The 23,160-nt window shown below is 40.1% G+C and overlaps 2 protein-coding genes across 5 annotated transcripts in view; one reads left to right on the forward strand and one right to left on the reverse strand.

Annotated features, from left to right (window-relative positions):
* Positions 1-23,160, reverse strand: part of LOC101163752 (interleukin-11 receptor subunit alpha) — a 79,918-nt gene that overhangs the window by 36,242 nt on the left and 20,516 nt on the right. The gene's annotated exons all lie outside the window — the stretch shown is intronic.
* Positions 5,313-6,313, forward strand: LOC105355271 (probable E3 SUMO-protein ligase RNF212). Its single transcript, XM_011481958.3, has one exon. The coding sequence runs from the start codon at positions 5,426-5,428 to the stop codon at positions 6,113-6,115; it is 690 nt and encodes a 229-aa protein (XP_011480260.1). The 5' UTR covers positions 5,313-5,425; the 3' UTR covers positions 6,116-6,313.

The raw sequence follows: 23,160 nt of genomic DNA on the forward strand, positions 1-23,160 counted from the left end.
GTATAGTTAATCAGTCATGCCGTGCACACAAACTTGTTAAACACACACGCCGGCGAGCACTGTTTTATTGTAGAGTGATGTAAAAACGCCAACAGGATGTTGTGCTGGTCATTACAGCTGATGTGAAGACTTACACTAACAAAGATGAATGTTTCATTTAGCCTACAGCCTGTACAATGTGCTTATCTGTGTGCGTGTTTACTTGTGTACTCCAAAGCCTAAAATGACAATTGTGTCATATTTGAGCAACCTTAAATGTGTGCTTATGTGATTGTGTGAAATAAAACACACAGTGCCAGTGTGTGTGTATTTACTCAAAACCAACAACTCAGCCAGGTCAGGCCAAGACAGTGAAGGAAGCCTACAATGGTTCTCCTGTTTACCCAGGCTACTATGGAAACCGCTGCACTCCTTGTCTGTTTGACCTTTGGAGGTGATAACAACACTGCTGACTGATGTGTGCAAGTGTGTATGACATTTGTCGAGCTTTGCGGCATGAGCAAAGTGTCCTGTTAATTCAAGCACAAAGTCCAACTTTAAAAAATATGACATCACTCCTTTGGGGCCAGAGAGAACAAAACAAGTAAAGATACCTTGAATCTCCAAAAAACAGTTTACAACTGCTCTAAAAATAAACATTTTATAAAAGTACTATTTCAAAACTTTCTTTTCAATTTTTCTGCGTTGTTGGGCGTACATACTCACAGATGCAAATTAAATACTGACAGTTGTAAAACAAGTTAAAACGTACTTGTCTTTTATTTAGCCTGTTTTAATAATGAACAAAAGCATGAAAATTTGATGATATAAAAGCAGCTCCAACGTTTTATTTTAATCAACTACTGAAATGAGGAAAACTCTTTTAATGGCTAGCCATAGTAAGTGTCTGGCAGTAAAATGACCAATTGGAAACCTACCAGATTTTATGTTATTCCAAATTTTTCAAATTTGGTGTATCCAGGCAGGCCATGTAAGTGCAGTGCAAGTCAACAAAGAGAGCCTGATATGCTTTCCAAGGCCAATATTTAAGCAGCATCTAACAACATTCTAAATAAGAGAGCCATTAAATTACTTTGAGCAAAATGTGCATAAGTGCACGTGAAATAAGGAAAGAAACTAAGGAGTAATGATAGAAAATGTTCCAGAAAAGAGAAGGATCTTACAAACCATCTACTAAAGAAGAAATGAGAGATTCAATAGTTGTGTTTACAAGTAGTCAAGTAATCTGGTTTCCGAGGGAATAGCATGGTTACAAAAATTTATACAGTCAGGACCATAAATATTTGGACAGAGACATGTTTTTTTCTAATTTAGTTTCTGTATATTACCACAGTGAATTTTAAATAAAACAACTCAGATGCCATTGAAGTGCAGACTTTCAGCTTTTATTCCATGGGTTGAACAAAAAGATTGCATAAAAATGTGAAAAACTAAAGCATTTTTTAAACACAATCTTTTCATTTCATGGGCTCGTAAGTAAGGCACGTAAGACAAATGAAATAACTGAAAGCAAGATGGTCATTACTAATATTTGGTTGAAAACTCTTTGTTGGCAATGACAGCCTGAAGTCTTGAACTCATGGACATCACCAGATGCTGGGTTTTCTCCTTCTGAATGCTCTGCCAGGCCTTTACAACAGCGGCTTTCAGTTGCTGTTTGTTTGTGGGGCTTTCTGTTTGAAGTTTAGTCTTCAACACGTAAAATGCATGCTCGATTGGGTTAAGTTCAGGTGACTGACTTGGTCATTCAAAAATATTCCACTTCTTTGCTTTAATAAACTTCTGAGTTGCTTTGGCTGTATGTTTTGGGTTGTTGTCCATCTGTATTATGAAACGCCGCCCAATCAGTTTGGGTAGGCCCACATAAGGACACTGCCACCGCCATGTTTCACTGTAGGGACTATGCATTTTTCTTTGAAATCCTCACCTTTGCAGTCCCAGACAGTTCTTAAACCATTAGTTCCAAAAAAAAAAAAATGGTGATCTTTGTCTCATTACTCCAGAGTATTAAGTTCCAGTAGTCCTTATCTTTTTCAAAATTTTTGGATCACTTTTGCTATATTATTTTTGACTGATATGTAAAGCTTTGCTGCTTTTCTTGTAGCCCTCAAGTTTTTTGTGCAAAAAAGTTGGTGCAATTTGGTGCATTCACACCTAATATATGCCAAACTCCTTTGCTACTGTTGTCACTGTGGTGTCTCCACAAAGGCAAGCTGGTTAGACTTACTGGCTTCAAAACAGCCAGGGGTCTACCAGGATTTGGCATATTAGCATCAAGCATAATGTACTTAATTGACGATTTTGTTGTTGGATTTTTTTTACTTTCTTTCTTCATACAAGTACCGTAATTTCCGGACTACAAGCTGCTACTTTTTTCCTGCGCTTACAGCCTTGCGGCTTATTCAGTGACGCGGCTAATTTATGGATTTAATTGGCAGCCGCCATGTACGTACTTTCGAACTCAGTGAATAGTTTGAATTCTCTATCTAACACCAAGCTCAAGGCATTTTTATTCAACACACCTCTTAGCAGCCAAACAGCATGGACTTGACTTCAGGTCTTAAACACTTCAGTCATGGTTCAACAAAATGAAACACGCATGCCCGGCCGCATCCCAGAATCCTTTGGGGCCATTAGACCCAACGTGCACGTGATCGCCGCTACAATATGATGAAGCTTTCAAGTTAAAAGCAATCGTTAAAAGCAGCGTAAAAAAGTCCACCGTCACCAACGGGTTTGGCTGCGTGACGGAGAGAACAGCGCATGGAGTGTATGTACACTCCATTTACGGTTTCTAAGGAAACCGTAAAAGCGGAATTTTGCTTTGAAAAACTCACAGCCTCCGTGTGAGCTGGAGACATCTTCTCCTGCTGATTGAGCTGCGGGGCCGATGGCAGTCTGATGGCTCCCACACGTAACAACGCACCCGTCCCTCATACACAAAACGTACAGTTTTAAGTCCGATTGCTCTGCACAGAAACTATTTGCTCCATCCACCGGCGCAATGGGGACGAAGTGCTCCTCCTTGAAGCCGCCCTGGCCAGAGGTGTCGGAGTAGATAGGAAGGGGAGACAAGGAGCGCGCGGGGCGGGAGCGGAGCGCAGAGGCTTCTGAATTCTGACGCACGCGCCGCACTGAGGCGCGCGTATCGCGCTGAGGCGCACGCTTTTCAGTCGCCGCTGCTGTATTTTACCGGTGTGTTTTTTTAACCAGCCCTGTTACTCCCATAACGCTGCTGCGACACAAGCGGAAGGAGAGCTTTTCCCGTTCACCCCTCCATGCACTGCTGCTACTTGCTCATTCTTAAACACATACAACAGTGTGGCGAGGCGAGCGTTGGCCCCGCCTTTAGCCCCTAAGACTCATGGGAAATGTGGAATCGCGGATGTAAATTTCCTCATTATAACTGAGGGATGTAGTGTTGATTATATGGTTACTGTTTGTAATTTTATGTATGATACCTAGATTGTCAATAAGTAAAAAAAAAATGAAATAAAAACACCATAACTGAGGAACTTGTGAACAGAATACAGGTCCATGCTGTTTGACAGATGTCGGTATACTCTAAAACATGAGCCAGAGGCAAAGCTGGCACCACCCACAATGTGCTAATGAATTGCACTCACCCTGGGATGCTGGCCGTGATCTGTCAAGACGACAATATCGCGTAACACATGCGCATCTTGTACTCTGACGCGGCTTGTGTATGTATAAAAGCAGTCAAACACGTGAAAATGGGTGGGTGCGGCTTGGAATCGGGTGCGCTTTGTAGTCCGGAATTTACGGTATATGCTGAGTATAAAAGGGGGAAATCAAAGAAGAAGAACAAGAAATATAATGGGAATTGTATGGACGATTGCAACACTATTCAACAACAACAAAATGCATCAATGAAATACACTGGTTAGTAATTCATTCATTCATTTATTCATTCATTCATTCATTCATTCATCCTTACTTGTCAGCGTAGGATGGATGGGCCCTACAAATCTTGCAGAATACGAGTTTGGTTTCTGGATCATATCCAAGCCACGTCCATTTGTCAGGCCAATGTGATAGGAACTTTCTGGACCTCTTGGTCCGGTCATATTCTCTGTCCCTTTCCTTCAACTCCTCGTCTGTTAGCTTTCTTTTCTTGCCGATCCCTTTTGCACTTGTTTTGGTTGGCTTTCCTGGAGTTTGGCCAGCTTGGGGAGGTTTGAGAAACATCTTTGTGCGTTCGTTGTCTCCTTCGTTGTCGCTTGTTTTCGCGCCATTAAGTTGCTCCGACGGATGCGGAGAGTGAACACTGTTCGCTGTTGCGGAGCGTGCGCACCACGTGACCAAAATAATCATGGCGGACGTCAAACTTTCAAAGCGATGAAGACGAGGTAAATCTACATGTTTTCGCAAAATATACCTTATTGAAAAAGGTGACAAATATATTAACCGTTAGATATTTTAGTGGCCCGAGCGGACAAGTGAAAAATAAAGTCTTGTGGTCCGTACTGCTCGAGAAACAGGACCAGGCCAGCAGGCAAATGGCTATGTCGACCCCTGGGAAGGGCTTTTCTTTGTTAAGAAATGCCCCTTTATGGCCACCTGTGTGCTGGACACCTCTTAAATGAATCATTAGACTCACCTGTGGTTGAATGTTTGTTAATTAGAATTTTGTAGTCTTAAGTTTGGCTTTTCTCTTGAGACTATGACTGGGGTGTACTCATTTCTGCAACAGGCTTAAATTCATATGTTAGGAAAATCCCTCCTTTGTGTGCAAATTAACATATCTTGTTTGCAATCAATGGCCCACCTTTGTAGGTGTATTTTTGCATAGTATTTCACAGAAAAAGGTTGATTCTGAAAGGACACTAAAGGTTTTCTGACAAATGTAGTGGGGGTGTACTCATTTATGCTGAGCTCTGCATACATCTACAAATTATATATATATATATATATATATATATATATATATATATATATACACACATACATACACACATACACGCATACATGCATACATGCATTCATACATACATATTTATTAGGGGAGTAACGACATGCTAAAATCTCAATTCGGTTTGGTTCAGAATTTCTTGGGCTCGGTTTAATACATTTCGGTTCGGTACTGCTGTTTAACAAATCTGCCTGATATGAGCTGCTATTTTTTTTGCTGCTATTTATTTTTATAAACTTATTTTATTGTTATTTATTGTGTGTGTTTGTGTGTGTTTTGCTGCCGGATAAAAGTTTTCTGTATTTTTTCGGTACAAAAAACCAAGGCAGAAGAAAATGTACTAAAATAATGTATTCAAAAATTAACCTATGGACCATTGTACATCACACATAGCTATTTGGAAGGGAAAAAACGACACTATTGTTATTATTATTAATATTATTATCATTAAGGAATGCCTCTGGTGTCAAATGAACGCATTAAGGTATTGAGATGTCGTTTTGGGTCTACTGTAACTCCTGCTTTCTCTCCGCCGCTGCTGACCGTCAGCTGGCCGTCACCACCTGTGGTCATGTCATCTGCAGTGTCTGCTACCAGAAAGGCAAACAAAAAAACTGTTTAATATGCAGCAGCCAGTGCCAAATATCCCCACTTTCTGACAAAAGCAGCTCTGAAGTGAAGACTTTGTTCTCAGACATCAACGTCGTGACGACTAAGCACTTGACGGAAATCAGCAAAGTGATATCGTTCCAGTCAAGACACCAGAGAAAGCTGCTGACTCACTACAAGAAAAGAAATGAAAAACTGGAAGAAACATTCGTGAAAATGAAGCAAGAAATGCAGAACATGGCAAAGAAGCTGAATGAACAGAGTGTCTACATTGCTAAGATGGAAAAGTCCCTTCAGCATCAAAGCGCCATGGCGCCGCCTGTGTCACAGATGAGCCGCGCCTCCTACTCTGCACACGTGCAAAAACCGGGCGCCGTCTCCAGCAGACCGTCCAGCCAAAACATGCCGGGCTTCCACAGCAGCCAATCCCCCTCAGTCAGTCGCTTTCAGGGAGCCCCTTTAACCCCAGAGCTGTCAGCATTCAACCACAGGTCTGCATGGACGTCTCCCATCTTCAAGCCTTCATCCTCCTTCAGAGGCTCCATGTCGTCTCTAGTCTGTCCATCTCCCTGACAAACACTCAGTAACTGTCAGGAGGTTTGCAGATGTTCATGATTTTCCCCCCATTCTCCGTCTGTGTGTTGGTCCTAATCTCCCTTTAACGTGTTCAGCTAGACCCCTGAAATGTATGGTCATAGCACTGTCTATGAATGTATTATACCAGTCCGCATATATTCTGAGAAGAATTATTTCTAATTAAATGATTATTTGATGGAGAAAGATCAAAAAAAAAAAAAAAAAAAAAAAAATTAACCTATGTAGGTGATTTGCTTGGTAAAATAAGAAAAATTATTAGCTGTCAGGAACCAAAAACTTAGGATACTTAATACTGGCCTGAAAAAAAAACATTTTAACTTTTACATTTCTTTTCTTGTAGACCAGATTGTTACAGTCGAGTGATGCCATTTTAAGTTCGTTAACAGATTAGATGTGTTACTGTGGCTTATCTTTGTGTAACAATGTCAACACACCATTCGACTTATCCAATTGTCTTTTCCCTTCATGGATGCGGACAACAAAGCCAAAGTGTTCCCACACAGGAGAGCGTAAAGAGATGGGGGGTCCTCATCTCTGGCCTCGCGTCTGCATTAGCCATATGTTGACATGCTTACTGTCACCTAATAGTGTCTCGGAGGAAACTCACGGCTAACATTACTTCCGCCTCGGATGTCCACCCTCTGTCTAAGTCTGATTGAGGGCGAGTACAGTATGGGGTAAGGAGAGTCAACACAGCAAGTTAAATAGAAGCTCGGCTCTCGTTTCCCGCTACAAGTGACAAAGCCGCTGGATGGTTACAATGCACATGCGTGGAAAAAGAAAGAAAAAAAAGTACCGAAACGGTACAGAAGTAAACCAAACCGAAACTGCCCACTGCTCAAATTGCGCCACCGGACCTCAAATCACGTCTGTACAATTGAATGTGCGATAGATCAAGTTAGGAGCAATCGCTGGCAACATCTACATTACACACACTTTTGGACAAACTGTAAATCTTCCGGGCGTTTACGTGATCATTAAGTGTGCTAAATCTGAACTGGAGAAAAGCGGCTTTTCATATTGGCTTTGCACTGTTGTATTAGGCCAACATAATGCATGATGGCAGAAAGTCGCCTTTCTAGTGTCAGGATCACCTGATTTACATGTAACCACGTCACTTCAGTTAAGTATTGCATATCAGTGCAAGGTTGCTTTTCTCTGCTTCAGAATCTGCTGGAATTACGTTAATGGTGTCAATAGTTGAAGAGTTATGGTAGTCGAAAGAATGAAAACACTAGAGCTAAAGCTCCGATGTTAAAGGGGGAATGAAACATTAGTGAAGTTAAGCTAGTTTTAGTTTACTAAACTAAAGGGTTAACTATAACTGTTTCAATCTTTAAGCTCTTCAAGCTTGTAGATAAATGTGACAGGGGATAATTTCATTCATGCTAATTGTAGAATAAAAAAACTTAATAATTATGACACAGAAATTGACACAAAAAAGGAAAAGCCTACCTATAAATGCTCAGCCTCTAATACAATGCTAACAAACAGAAAGTAGTTTACATTTTACAATAGGTTATCATGTTGTCACAGGTCAAAAGAGATTCCATTAGCCTATGTAACCCTTGTGCTATCTTAGATGACCCCACCCTTATATTGACGTGTTCTCCCTACCATGACAAAGGTGGATAAAGGTGGAAAGATTTCATGTATTCATGGACACCAGTGAAGATCACAAATCATTGAAAAAAAAAAGTTTAGAGCATTGTCTAGTGCAGTATTTTTCAACCAGTGTGCCGCGGCACACTAGTGTGCCGTGGGAGATGGTCAAGTGCGCCGTGGGAAATTGCCCTCATTAATCATTAACTGATCTAAAAACATTTCCCATCTCCAGGAAATCAGCTCTTTGTTCATCCAAACTGGCCCTGATAAAAAACTGAGTAATTAGGAATATAAAAGATCTTAAAATTACTTTTTCTTTGTGTTTATTTAATTCTATTAAAGAAATTTTGATAAGAATGATGTTACCGCGATTTGCCTGCAGCTATGACAGTTTGCGGAAAAGTCCCGCCCCTTTAACTTCTCCACCAATCATTCTTGACGGCTTAATCACATGTCATCAGTCTGACCAATCAGAAGTGGTTAAAGTCTTCACTTCCTTGTTCTTAATTCTGCTGATAAGGTCGCTCAGTTCTAACAAAAATACCAGCTAAAGCTCTTCTTTAGCGGTGTAGCTTTCCACAGAGTCCGTTGTCAGACCGTGGAACAAGTGGACAATACAATGAAGCTCAGAGACGCGAGTCTTTCTGCAAGTTTTCGGCAGTTTTCACACTACATCTCCCATGATGCATTGGCTTCAAGGGCCAGTGTCCCAGCGCACAATGAGTTGTCCTTGTGAAACGCCTTGAAACCCCAACAAACAAACAGTTTCTAAATTTTCTAATTTAACTTTCATTTCATCTCATAGAAAAAACAGCCGCAACTTCCTGTTTTTCCGGCCACAATTATCACAAAAATGCACGTGAGATTGCGGGCGGGGGGGGGCTGTCGATCAATACAGACCACGAATTTCTGTTTTTTTTGTTTTTTTTTTGGATGCTGGTGTGCCGCGGGATTTTTGTCAAGGTTAAAGTGTGCCGTGGCTCAAAAAAGGTTGAAAAACACTGGTCTAGTGAGTCTAGATGACCCAACTCCCAACGTTAAAGTGCCTAGGACAGCACAAGGGATAATGGCACAGGGCAAGGTGTTGCTTATATAAAAAAAACAAATCTAGACTTAGACATGGCATGTTTCAGTCTGGGTGATAAAGTCACAAAAAGCTTAAACTTGCATATATGAGATAAGAATTTTAAGTGTTTTAATAAAATTGAAGACAAAAGAACAACCTCAGCAGAGAGGGAAACTTGCTTGCGTTTTACTAGAAATGGTTCCACTTGACCTGCTTGTAACATTGGCCATAGCCCAAATGCCTAAAGGGTAATGGTTACCATGTGCGCACAGAGATAGCACCTCAAAAATCCACATATCAAGGCTAGAAAGTGTGTGCCAGTGAAAAAAAGGGAGAGAGGTGCATTACGCAGAAAGAGGGAGAAATTAAATGCAAAAAAGCCTTTGGCTTATTCCTGAGAATTTTCCATTGACTTGTCAGTACTTCTAGAAGTAAAAATATTATATTGTGCGCAGATTTTGCCGAACAATCACAAACCTGAACTGTGCTATGGTTGTGTGTGCACATTGATGTTCCTGTGTGTGGCAGAAGCACCTTGGCTTCTGCTCTACAGCTCTGGAATTTCCTCCAGCTCTGTCGCCAGGGCATGATAGCTACCATATGCCAGCTATTCACACACAAAAACACACATACTGTTAAATGAAGACTGCAAACCTACTAGCACACAACTTTGTTATAGTAAAGCCAACCCAATGTATAAATAAACTTAGACTGAAATGCATAACAGAGCGGAGTAATAGAAGAAAAAAAAATGCACTTTTGCACATGACAGCCTCTGTTTTTCATGTAAACATTTTGTGATACTGAATGAGTGCGCTTCAGTAATAAGTCGCACGGACTAGATTACAGAAAAATGAGCATCTGCTTTTTTAATCCTGGATAAAATAAGATTATTGAGCAATTGTGCTCCAAATCTTTTGAATTGTAAAACATTTATGTAGAAAATGTTTGTATGTATTCAGCATTCCTAAGTGGAGCTCACAATCTAAGGGCATAATGGTCTTTCTTACCCTCTAACTCGCAAATCAGGTAATCCCTTTATCTGTTTCTAGTTTTGTTGGATATACCAAATCTAAATTTCTTGACAGGAAACAAATTCCACTTTAATAAAAAGTTAGATGAACATTTACACTTTTAGAAAACATAGATACATGAAAAGATCTCAAATAACATAACAGTCTGTTGTTTCCCTTACGGCTTTTCCCATCAGGGGTCGCCACAGCGAACAAGTCGCATGGTAAACTTGGCAATGTTTTACGCCGGATGCCCTTCCTGACGCAACCCTCTCACAGCAACCGGGCTTGGGACCGGCACAGAAGCAGAGAAGGGAACAGGGAGCAGCCCAGAGTCGAACCCTGGTTTCACGGACGGAAGGCGCCGCAAACCAGCACGAGCTAAACCGGCTCCAAATAACATAACAGTCTAAAATGTGTTAATCATAAAATGCGTTACATCATCTAAATGTTTTCTTATGTTGTGGTAAAGGCATCTCATTTCCTCTTTTGACACTAAGGAGGAACTAGCGGGGAGGGCTACACACCTCTTAAAAACAACCTGTCTTGATGAACCACATGGTAAAAGATGGTAAAAGAAATCTACCATTGTGAGCAGAGCAGGTTTGACCTAATTTCCCATCATCCCTCTGTTTACACGCTTTTCCACTAGCTTACAGCCCCTCACAACCTCAACCTCAATGTTATTTTTAGAATATTTTCTAAATTAAGAGTTCCTGAACAGCCCCAAAACTCCATACATTTCCTAAATTTAGACTCCAAGGGTCCTTTGCAAATTGATATAAAATATAGACTTTTTAATCTTTTAAAAGCATATATTTTAATAAAGCCAGGGCTCCAGACTGCGACCAATTGGTCGCATTTTGCGACCAAAATTTGAGAGTGTGCGACTGAATTTTACATCCAGTCGCACATGTGCTACCAGTAAATTTGCCTCCCCCACCCTCCGTATTTTTTTATACATTAAACGTGGAAGGGGCACGTCAATGATCAATGAAATAATCAATGAAACGCGAGCGCACACGCACGCAGGCAGACACACGCACTCGCGCACATACTCATGAAACGCGAGCACACACTCGCGTGATGCCCGTCTGTGAGGCGGCCACTGCGAGTGAGAAGAATAGGGAAAGCCACTGTGAGTGGCTAAATGCGTGGAGGGGGAGGGGCCTAGAGATAATAGAGCGCGCGTAAACATCTGTGGGAAGGAAACGGAGACAAATATCACAACCTGATATGTGCGTCTGAGCTATGAGCAAGCGAACTATTGAATCGTTCTTCCGACCTGCGGCTAGTGTACCAGTGCCAGAGTGTCCAGCGGGGGTCTCAAACTCGCGGTCCGTGGGCTATTTAAATTATTTCAATTAATCACTCCACTACAAAAACCATCAGGACACATGTCCCACAATGCATTGTTTTGTAGTCTGTAGGGCAGCTTTCAGTCAGTTCAGTTTTCAGCTGTGTCCGGGTAGGTTTGCCCCTTGCTCCCACCCCTTTCTCGGGATATTTTTGTGATGATTGACAGTTGATGTTGGAGCAAAAACAAAAATATATGTCTCACACCAGGTGATCTGCGCAGCGTTGAGTTCACCTGGGTGATCTCAAACACACTTATTGTGCATCTTGGCTGCACCTATTTGGTGTCACAAAGATAAATTCCCATCCGTTTTCTTTACTATTTGTACTGTCATGACAGTGATGGTGTTGTCAGTTTACCTTCTTGTTGCATCTTCAAAAGTGCAGAATAAAATATGACACTGAATTTGAAACAGCACATTGTAAATTCTGCATCTATTATTAAAGTTTTTATTAGTATTACAGTGGAAATTAGTAGATCTGGTTAGAATGTTGATTTACGGGATGCGCCCCTAAATTTGCTGGTTGTGCCCCTAAAATTTTCAGTTAGGGGCCACTGTGCTCCTAGTGAAAAAAGTTAGTCTGGAGCCCTGAAAGCCCATACTCAGTCTCATCTTGCTTTTAAAGAAATTAGACATTTACTGTTATTGACATCTGGGAGATTACGGTGATCAAGAGGACAAGTAAAAACAAGCACCACTAAATGTCAGCTACGAAACTAACCACAGACTTTCATTGGTCTCCTGTATGCAGCCAGGTGTTAGATGTTTATATTACACTGCTTGAGAGGGATGAGGAAAAGACTGAGTCCAGACAGTCAGTGCCACAGTAAACACTGTCGTGTGTAAAGTTAACCACAGCCAGATTCTGAATTTTCTCTTGTGTGCAGAGAAACGGTGGTGCAATCACTGACAGTCTGAAGAATCTGTTGTTAACTAAGATAGTATACATTGCTAAAGAATTTAGTTTCTGTAAAACACAAAATAACATTTTACAGACAGCATGAGTTGTTGTATTCTTGGAAGAAAAACAGATATTTTGATTAAGTACTTATGCTATAAACACAAACAGAAAACCTTTTTTCATGTAACCAGGATATTTAGCTTTAAAAAGTCGGGACATTTTGGCCTTTACAAACATTAACCATTGCTGTCAAAATCAGCGGTGCGGCATGTTCATTTTATGGTATGAACTAGATGCATACCCTGGCTAGTTTCCTTTAAAAACACATTTAATTGTGAACCTTTGTGCTTGACACAAGCTTTAGTGCTTGACACAATGGTGTTGGTATGTAATTATTCACAGATTACGAAGGCGATAGTAATCTTTATTAAGTGTATGGAGCATAGTGAAATCCTTAACGCCATCAACAAACATTTAAAAAACAGAGATTCAGATGTTTTTTTTTAAAGAAAAAAGATATAGTTATTGACAAATTACAATGCAACTCAATCAACTGATAAATATGTTTTATGTAAAATGTGTTGAAATAATGAAATAATTACATATTACTTTAATATGTACCATAAACAAAATTATTGTAGAAAATTCCATCACAGCAGGTTCCTAACCATCTGAACCCCAACCAAAGCATCTGTCAATCCACCCACCACTGCTTTGACAAATGGCAATACTTGTGCAACTGCATTAGCTGTGTTAGGCATACACAATAAATCGCACATTTATCGTTATCGCGTTATCAAATTCTGCAATACACATAACAAAAGAGGGCAAAAATTGTGATAAATGGTTACCTTCAATGTGCTAAAACAATCCTATGGCAGCTTGAAGTATTTAACTAATTAAATAAATCCCTTTATGCATTTGACCAATCGGATGGGCCCCTTCACGTTGTTGACCAATCGGATGGAGCCTTTTTATGTTAGATACTCACCTCCTATGTAGACTAGGGTCATTCAGAGTATAATTTAAGTTATGTTGACTCTTATTTAAATTAAACTGGTCCAGTGAATTGGAAATAAAGTTTTTGGTTGTTTTGCCATTTGTTCATGTCTCGCAAATTATATTGTCGTCGCAATATTGATCATTAATATCGCAAATTGCTATTTTTTCCTCATATCATCCAATTGCAACACTTGTGCAACTGCATTAACTGTGAATGTATTAGGCCTGCACAATAAATAACCTATCCTTTCACATCTGCTCTGTTTTTTAACAAAGCTTTGCATGCATATAAACAGACATAGGGTGATGCATAAAGACACAAACAATCATCAGGGTGATCAATCACAGCCATTGCCTTGTCAGTTCATCATTAGGAAACATAATCAAATCTGTGAAACTAATATAAAATCCAAGTTGTCATGTCAATGAGGACTTAATCATCCATTACTAAAAGCAACTGCATTTGCAGGCTGTGTTAAAGCAACACAAGTTTATTTTAATCACACCATCTATAGATCATTCATCTCATTGTCTAAAAAATATATCAAATGAACGAATACACACTCGCACACAAACTCTGTCCTGTTGATTACAGTTAAGGCAAAGTCAGTCCAAGTCAATAATCCAGCAGGCTGGCCTACCAACAACCTCTGACCACTTTTGCCATGCCAAACTCCTCTAATAAACTGCAGTTGTAGTGCTGAGTTTCTTCATGTGTTAAAGGCTAGTATGATCCGATTTGTTGGAACTAGAAGGCCTTTGGTAAACCTTTTATTAATGCAGATCAAGCTAATTCTAGATGTAATGATTGGGTGTGGTTAAGGTGTAAACTGAAGTTATGGTTAGGGATAGCCATCAACTGTCAATGGTTAATGCCTGGACTAGGATTAAGGTTATGTGGTACGTGTCAATCAAATCAGCTTTATTTGTCAAATATATTGCATACACATGATATGCAGCACAGATGAAATTTCTTTCCTTGCAACCCACCGTGCAAGCAGCCTTTAAAAATAAAAATAATACTAATAATAACAGCAATCTATATACGTCAGTGCAGAAGTGGCAATGAGATGGTTTAAAGTGACATAGGACATTTTATCAATCATAACAAAAATAGCAAAGCATTTTTTATGTTTCTGTACATGTGCCTGCCTGGTCTACATCCAAGTGAATTTGGCTGGCGTCAATCTACTGCTGGAAACAATTAGAAAGACAGAGGGCAGACAATTATAGATTACATTTGTCTTAATGTCGAGAGATCCATATGCACAAAATTGAATAAACTGGACAGTTTGCAATTTAGAACTATAGTCCTTTGTCTAAATTGACAATATTTTAAAACAGAGAGGAGAAAAAAAAGAATAGTTCTTAGATTTTCTCATTAACAGACATGTAAAAAAAAATTGTTTTCACATTTTTGTTGCATTATTGGCAACATTGAGGACAGGTAGTCATTGCTCTGTTTGGTTACATGGTGTGTACCACAGTGAATATGGACCACAGAAAGTGAAGGTGAGAGATGTCTCTGGAGATTAACAATTTATAGGCCTACATTTAATTTATAGGCCTACATAATAATAATTTATTAATTTATAGGCCTACATTTAAAGCCTAGAAGACTATCTCCAAAAGACTATGTTCTGATGAAAACAGCTATACATACTATTCAAAGATTTAAGGTCAATGGGACTCATACTCCATGGCTGAAAGAAAAAAAATTAAGCCAACCAAACGTATTGCACAAAAAATTATTTCACCCCTCAACAATTCATCTTTTTCTCTTCATCCAATGGAGTTTGGTTTCAGTGCTCAGCACTCAGAGACAGCTAACTGCTTTTTCAAAGAAAACATAAAACATCTATTAGATAAAGGTGGGGTAGTTAGGGCTGTGTTTCTTGACCTGAAAAAAGCTTTTGACACTATAAATCATTAAAAAACTGTTGACTAAACTAACCAAATTCAATTTCTCCTTGAAAACTATAAAGAGATGGAATCATATTTATCAAATAGATCTCAGTCAGTTAGGATAAATCAGTACAATTCCTCCCTCTCCATATCTCTACAGGCATTCCGCAAGGTTCCATTCTAGGGCCTCTACTTTTTCTCTTTCTACATTATTGACCTCCCCTTTGTTTGTTCAAAAGTCCTCATTCATATGTATGCTGATTACACTGTCATGTATGCGCATGGTAAAAACACATCTGAAGTGGCAGAGATTCTCACTAAAACGATGGGACATGTTGCAGAATGGTTGGAACAGTAGAGTTTAAGTCTCAATTGACACAAAACAGTTGCAATGTTCTTTTCCAAAACAGTCATCACTGTGACATTTTACAAAAACAAACTGTTAAGCTGGGAGAACATCATTAAGTATACAAAACTATGCCTGTTTTATAAAATCATCAATGGTCTGTCATACCCTCCACCCAACCAGTTTCTTCAAATTAGAGTGACACGAGGGTCGGTTCGTCAAGACTGTATAGTTCCTCTGCGGAGAAGTGCCTTCAGCCAGAGCGCTTTCTCCGTAACAGCAACACAAGAACATCTCACTATGTGCATGCTTTTTTGTATTTTAAATGATTGTTTACTGTACATGTATATTTTCTATTAATGTAATTAATTGATGCTTTGAGGTTTTTAGGTTGTCAATTTTAACACCTGTCCGGGGACTACAGAAGAAAAATAGCCATTGGGCTAATTCTGGCGCATTGCAGGCATGCTTTTAATGTGCACTGTCCCTGTTAAATATTAAATATATAAATTCTGACCAAAGCCCAGGACAACTTCAAAGGTTGTTAAATGTCAAGGTATATCAGCTCAGCAGGGTTGATCAGCCCCTGACATGTGTCAAAGTGAACCACGGATCCCCCTTTCCGGATCCATAGCCATCTTAGCGCTTTCTCAGCAGCCACAATGATGTTTTTGATGGGTCTTCTGCACGCTGACCTTTAACCCCAAGAAATTTGAGGGTGCATGTTAATGATTAGTCAGCAAAACCTCAGCTACACACCGGCTTTCCAGCCTTTGCTCCTGTTTTCTGACCGTAGCTTGGTGTATTTAGCCTGCTTGTGTTCGCTTGCCTCCTCCATTCTCAAGCTCAGCCAGGACCACTTCCATTGATGACTCTGATGTCAACACAATGTCTGGGCAGAGCGAAGTGTGTGATGTGTTCTAGGAACTTGAGTTGTGTTCCCAGGTCGACTTGGAGTTTACAGTCTCGTGCAGTACTGAGAAGCCCTCATGCAGGACTTTGCTGCTGTTTTTCATTGTAATGTAACTGCATCAATTGAATTTAAAAATAAAAATAAATCATTCAAAATGCTTTTTTATTTCTACTTTAACATCACACATTCTGTGACATAACTAAAAGAAAATCCAAAGACGGGATTGCATTTTCGTTTTTACATTCACCGCGTAAAAAGTGTAGCATAATTAAGTGTAGCATTTCCAGGAGGGAGACTGGGAAATGACGCCAGTGCTCACTAGGTGTGGCTAGATCAGGGGTCGGCAACCCATGGCTCCGGAGCCACATGTGGCTCTTTCATCCATCTGTTGTGGCTCCCTGTGACTTTGGAAAATAATGAGTATTTTATAATAATTAAATTTTATTTTAGTTTGTTCATTTTTCATGGCATTTCAAAGGCGCTGATGGCTTCGTACGAAGCGCGAGCCACGTAAAAAACAGCTTCGTAATGAGCTCATATTTATCGGGCGAGAACTGCAGAGCTGATAGCAGGGAGAGGCACGCGGGGCGGCTTCAATAAACACTCCGATCTTCTGCCGGGAACTTGACGTGCCGTGGGGCAGAGACCAACTCGCTGATGACAGACTGAGAGTTTGCGCCAGCATTGCCAGAGAGAGTCACAGTTTTCCAGCCGAAAAGTCATCTGAAAACCGCCAGACCCAGCCAACAACCGCCCAAAACAGCTTTTGTTGATGTTTTTTATTTATTTATTTATTTATTTTTTTTTTATTTTTTTTTTAACTTGTCCTGTCCAACAGCTAGGCAGACAGATGAGAGCTGAGGGCCTCTTGGGTTGGACATATTTTACTTTAACAAGAGGGGTTATTAATCTTCAGACAAACCAAAGGTATGTCTGAATAAACCCCTTTTGTAATTGAGGCCAAACTTTATTAATTTCAAACATGTCTGAAAATCTTTGGTGTTGGACCGGACGGAAAAGGAAAGAGGGGAAGAAGAGAAAGGGACGTTAGAGAGAGGGGGGGTAGGGGGTGATAATAGGAGGGGAAGGGGGATAAGACCATGAAGCAGCATAAAGCAGCAAGTTTACTGGTTGTTAATCATTATGGTAAGGTTCAAATGAAAAAAAAAACAAAAAAAAAAGGGCGGAGCCTGTCCACACACACACTCAAATGTTATAAACACACCTGTTAGTTGCAAAAATGTCCACCTGTCGACATGTACACAAAACAGATAGTGTTCACACGCATACTTATGCCTTAGAACCAACTAGTGTGAAATATTTCAGTCATTCAGTCTGTTGAGCTAACACCTGTGCTCAGGTGAGTGTTTATGTTCTTCTAAAATGGATGGTGGAACGTGAAAAGAAGGAGGGAGAGTGCCCAGCCATCCCCACCCCAAGACCCCCACCGCACCAGCAGCGGCAGCCGGAATCCCCCCAACGCCACACGGGAACCGGCAGGGAACAACCGTTGATGTTTTTTTTCGTACTGGACTGATAAAATAAAAGATTTTTCTAAATAAAAGATAGTTCTGACCAATAATAAAATGTGTACAATATTGAATATTTCTTCAGCGGAACACCTTCTTCCATTCATTTTCTTAACCCGCTCTATCCCCGCTATAACCTGCGTCCTGCTCTTTCATCCTTGTGCTGCGCTGAAGCGCCCCGACAATCGTATTTTGCGCTTTCTGTGTAGGACACACTGAGGAGCGCGGGGGAAACAAAACTCAGTTGCAGAGGATGTGAACAAGTGAACAGGTAGAGAGGAAAAGCAGGTAAAGAGGCGGAGGAGGGGCTTTGGCTTCAAACTCTGTCAGAGAGATGCAAACACGGGCGTCAGATTAAGACGCAGCTTTCACTGTAGGACTTGAAGCAGAGACTTTCCCTGGGATGATTTTATGAACCCAAACATGGAAACATGATTACCAAGTAGAACTCTTCAAAATAATAAACCTGATCTCTCCACATTCTCAGTGTCTACCATGCATTGATAAACACATCGCTCCATGCAGCGATCAGACCAGAACCAGTAGCTCCTCCCACACGCGACCGCGGTATCATCCGTTAAAGAACATAATGTGCATATGCTTCGGACGATGTCCAATTGGCCAATCTACATGTCAATCAAGTCCCGTACTTCTCAGTGAGGACTTTGGTGGATTTTAAAGAAGTGCTTTTTTTTTTTTTTTTTTTTTTTTTAATCTTTTCTGGCCCGCGATCTACACTCATGTCCTTGAAGATCGACGTAATGAGCACCCTTGATATAATATATACATGCATAATATATATAATGATGTCAAAACGGGTTGTGGCTCTGGGTGCTTTCTTTTCATTAGGGGCGGTCCCAAATGGCTCTTTGAATAAAAAAGGTTGCCGACCCCTGGGCTAGATGCTCCACGTGAGCAGGGCTCCAGACTAACTTTTTTCACTAGGAGCACAGTGGCCCCTAACTGAAAAATTTAGGGGCGCAACCAGAAAATTTAGGGGCGCATACCGTAAATCAACATTCTAACCAAATCTACTAATTTCCACTGTATTACTAATAAATACTTTAATAATAGATGCAGAAATTACAATGTGCTGTTTCAAATTCAGTGTCATATTTTATTCTGCACTTTTGAAGATGCAACAAGAAGGTAAACTGACAGCACCATCGCTGTCATGACAGTACAAATAAGTAAAGAAAACGGATGGAAATGTATCTTTGTGACACCAAATAAGTGCAGCCAAGATGCACAATAAGTGTGTTTGAGATCACCCAGGTGAACTCAACGCTGCGCAGATCACCTGGTGTGAGACATATATTTTTGTTTTTGCTCCAACATCAACTGTCAATCATCACAAAAATATCCCGAGAAAGGGGTGGGAGCAAGGGGCAAACCTACCCGGACACAGCTGGAAACAAGAGACTACAAAACAATGCATTATGGGACATGTGTCCTGATGGTTTTTGTAGTGGAGTGATTAATTAAAATAATTTAAAATACCAATTCATTAAAAAAGGCTACATACATCACAAAACATTAAAATAATCATAAAATATATAATAACACAGATCATACTAAGGGGGAGAAGAATATTAAATCTAAATTGAATGTTAAGGACAACTCCAATTTCCTGTTCTCCTTCAGTCTTGCTGCAGATTTGCTTTCATCTCACAGCCCCCGCCTGGTCTCCCCAACGATCCAGGCGAGCCGCCGGTTCATCTCAAACACGTCTATTTTCCCCACGTATTTTCAGTGTGTCTAAAACTAATGTTGTTTTTGCTCGAGCGTGTTTAAAGTTCAAGCCCCGTTAGCTGTCACGCATGTAGGTGTGGGACATTTATTCTCCTCAGCTGACCCGACTCCCGCGGGACGGGAGCGGTGTGCTGCCGTAACCCGTTTGATGCGCCGCCGTAACCAAAACCTAAACCTTCCTCCGGTTCTGTGCGGCCCAGAGAAAAGTTCAGCACGGACTGCATGTATGTAGAAAATTACGAGCGAATAAATACGTTCAAAAGGAAAGTAAGGAACTTCTTAATGTGGCCCGGGGAGGGAGGGGGCTGTCAGGTTTCCTGCTTTCAAACCCTGTCATTGTCACGCCCCCAAGAGTCATATACCCCACTGTGATTGGTTGGTCAGCTCCGAGCACGACGATGAAAAAGTGTCATTCATACAAACTGGCGGGCTGCAGTAACATTAAACATTCATATTAAGGCGAGGACCGCAAAATATCATCTTGGGGGCCGCAAATAGCCCGCGGGCCGCGAGTTTGAGACCCCTGCTGTACACTCTGGCACTGGTACACTAGCCGCAGGTCGGAAGAACGAATCAATAGTTCGCTTACCCATAGCTCAGACGCACATATCGGGTTGTGATATTTATCTCAGTTTCCTTCCCACAGATGTTTACGCGCGCTCGATTATCTCTAGGCCCCGCCCCCTCTACGCATTTTAGCCACTCACAGTGGCTTTCCCTATTCTTCTCACACGCAGTGGCCGCCTCACACACAGGTATCACGCGAGTGTGTGCTCGCGTTTCATGAGTATGTGCGCGAGTGTGTGTTTGCCTGCGTCCGTGTGGCTTGCGTCTCATTGATTATTTCATTGATCATTGACGTGCCCCTTCCACGTTTGATGTATAAAAAAATACGAAGGGTGGGGGAGGCAAATTTACTGGTCGCACATGTGCGACTGGATGTAAAATTCAGTCGCACACTCTCAAATTTTGGTCGCAAAATGCGACCAATTGCTCGCAGTCTGGAGCCCTGGTGAGCCAAGCATGTCTCTGATCAGAGCAGCCGGAGTCAGAGGATCATGTTTGCATGAAGAGAAGGGTGCTCCGGAGGACGCTTCGGACCTCAGTCTGTTCGACTGCTCTGCGTGAACAAGCTGCCGGGCTCAGAAGGACAGAGTCTCAGAGGAGTAGCTTTGAGGTGGCTTTTGAGGGCGAAAGTGCCGCTTCGGGCAGTCCTGAAAAACCGTGCAATCATGTGAATTTGTGTTTAAAATAGTCTCCAGAAAAAATAAAGACTGATGTTATTCCCACATATTTACAGCCAAGATGCACATGGCCCGCACAAAGTTTAAATGCATCCGAAGCTGAATACTGTTTGCACGTATTAGCCTAACCCTTCTCCTAAACCTTATGATATATTTTTATTTAAATTGAGACAATAATTATAAATCAGGTCCCCTGGTTTTATTTTTCCCTCTCGGATTAACGGTGGACAGCAAGTTTTCAAAATCGGTCAGAGAGAATCTCAGGGATGATCTCATGAACCCAAACATTTTGAAAATGAAATGTGAAATACCATTTTCTTTATCATTTTAATTAAGTGACAGAATGAGTGGTCTTAAAGAAGAAAATGAAAAAGCATTTTGATGTATTTGCTTTTTATTTTAATTCTGAGTCAATGAATGCAGCTTCATTTTGAAAATGAAAAAGCATTTCTGGTATCGACTTTTATTTTTGATTATGCTACAGACATGCTTCCATATTACTGAGGCATCTGGTTGGTCAATTTAAAACTTGAATAAATTGCAACACAGAAAACATGAAAAAAGAATTATAATAAGAAGATTTTTAGAAAAAGGTATCTTAGAAAGAATAGTTACTCTGACAAATGGAATGACTGCGTAATTGCTGTCTATTTCTCAATTGATGCCAATGGCACTTTGGTTTCATGGAGCCAGCAGGTACTTCCTATTTGGAACGCGAGGGGGGAGGAGTCACACTGCCCAGTGTTATATATGTATATGAACCAAATACACTAAGGCATATTTGACAAACAGCATTTGAAAAAGAAAAGTTCTGCCAAGAAAAATAGTGCAGAGGTGCTGATTTGGACTTGTTTTCAAAAGACAGGTAAATCTCATCTCAAAGTTATTGGGAAAAACACCTGTATACCAAAACATTGTATTCCAAAGAGCTTAGCAGACATTTTTACCCAGAATTGCTTAGATTCTGAGGAAACATGTGGTACTGCCCAAGGAAACAACTGCCAAGTCAGGAATTTGAACCTGCAACCAATTGACTTTACAACCCAGTAGAGGCAACCCCCGCAAAAAATACACACACCCAATTAGTCTATTACTTAATGCTTTGTTAAAGCTAAAACAGCAATTTGATCCAAACTAACCAATGCCACAACACAAAATTAAAAAATAAATCTTTGGTTCACTACACATGTGTGTATTCTTTTTATTTTTATCCCCCCATCCCCTGGGGGAGCGGTGAGATGCAGACGAGCCGCGCTCAGGGGAAATTCGTACTGAAGTAATGCTAACAAAGGTAAAATAATAATTAATTATCATTTGAGAATTAAAAAATAGAGCGAAGAAAACCATGTTAAGAGAATACCATGAAAGAGGAAAGCAATTACAAAGTCAAAAACTAAAGAAAAAAAACTGCCTAAAAAAAGATATACAATATGAAATACATGTTGTAGGATGTAACATAGAAGCATTTCTTCCTATTCTAGGAGGAATAGTAGGAAATTAATAGGAACTCTAAAATTAATAGGAATTAATAGGAACTTAGCAGGAAGGAAAACATAGGAAACATGTATGGAGTCCTAAACTGTTCATAATTAAATAAATAAATATGACCTCATGCGAATTAGGGCTGGAAATCACTGGGTACCTCCCGATACGATACGATTTGCGTTACATTGCTCACGATAACGATACTATCACGATATGGCGATATTGTAATAATCTATATATCTCGTCTCTAACAACTCACGATATATCAAACTTTAAGAAAGAAGAATTTGAAAAACTGTTTTTTGGAAAATATTTACCCATTTATTTTTTAAACACCATGATAATAAACAACTTGTGTCCTATTTGGTGTAATGAATAACAGACTTTTGTGTAACATTGCTGAAATCAGTAATACTCTGTCTTTTAAAAGATTATCAGTCTTTTTCCAGAAACTCTGATTTCAAAATAAATATTTTCCAAAAGTATCTTTGTTTTATGTTACATTGCTGTTTTTCAGAAGGACTTATTTATTTCATAATGACCTTTTTCAGCAGAATGAGTCTGTCTGTCAATCAAACCAGACAAGGCGGAGACACTTTTCTGATTGATTCAATAGAGTTCATTGTGTCTATAAATATATACTGAGTACTTAAATTATTTTTGTATCAGACACTGGTTTGTTTTTGTAAAACGTTCCGACATGGTACCGGTGGGTACCTCCCGATACGATACGATTTGCGTTACATTGCTCACGATAACGATACTATCACGATATGGCGATATTGTAATAATCTATATATCTCGTCTCTAACAACTCACGATATATCAAACTTTAAGAAAGAAGAAATTGAAAAACTGTTTTTTGGAAAATATTTACCCATTTATTTTTTAAACACCATGAT

The sequence above is a fragment of the Oryzias latipes genome, chromosome 12 (assembly GCF_002234675.1).
Source record: "Oryzias latipes chromosome 12, ASM223467v1".
In the NCBI taxonomy this organism is placed as follows: Eukaryota; Metazoa; Chordata; class Actinopteri; order Beloniformes; family Adrianichthyidae; genus Oryzias; species Oryzias latipes.

Excerpts from the sequence above, each read along its gene's own strand:
- LOC105355271 (XM_011481958.3), top strand. The coding sequence starts at position 5,426 with ATGTCGTTTTGGGTCTACTGTAACTCCTGCTTTCTCTCCGCCGCTGCT.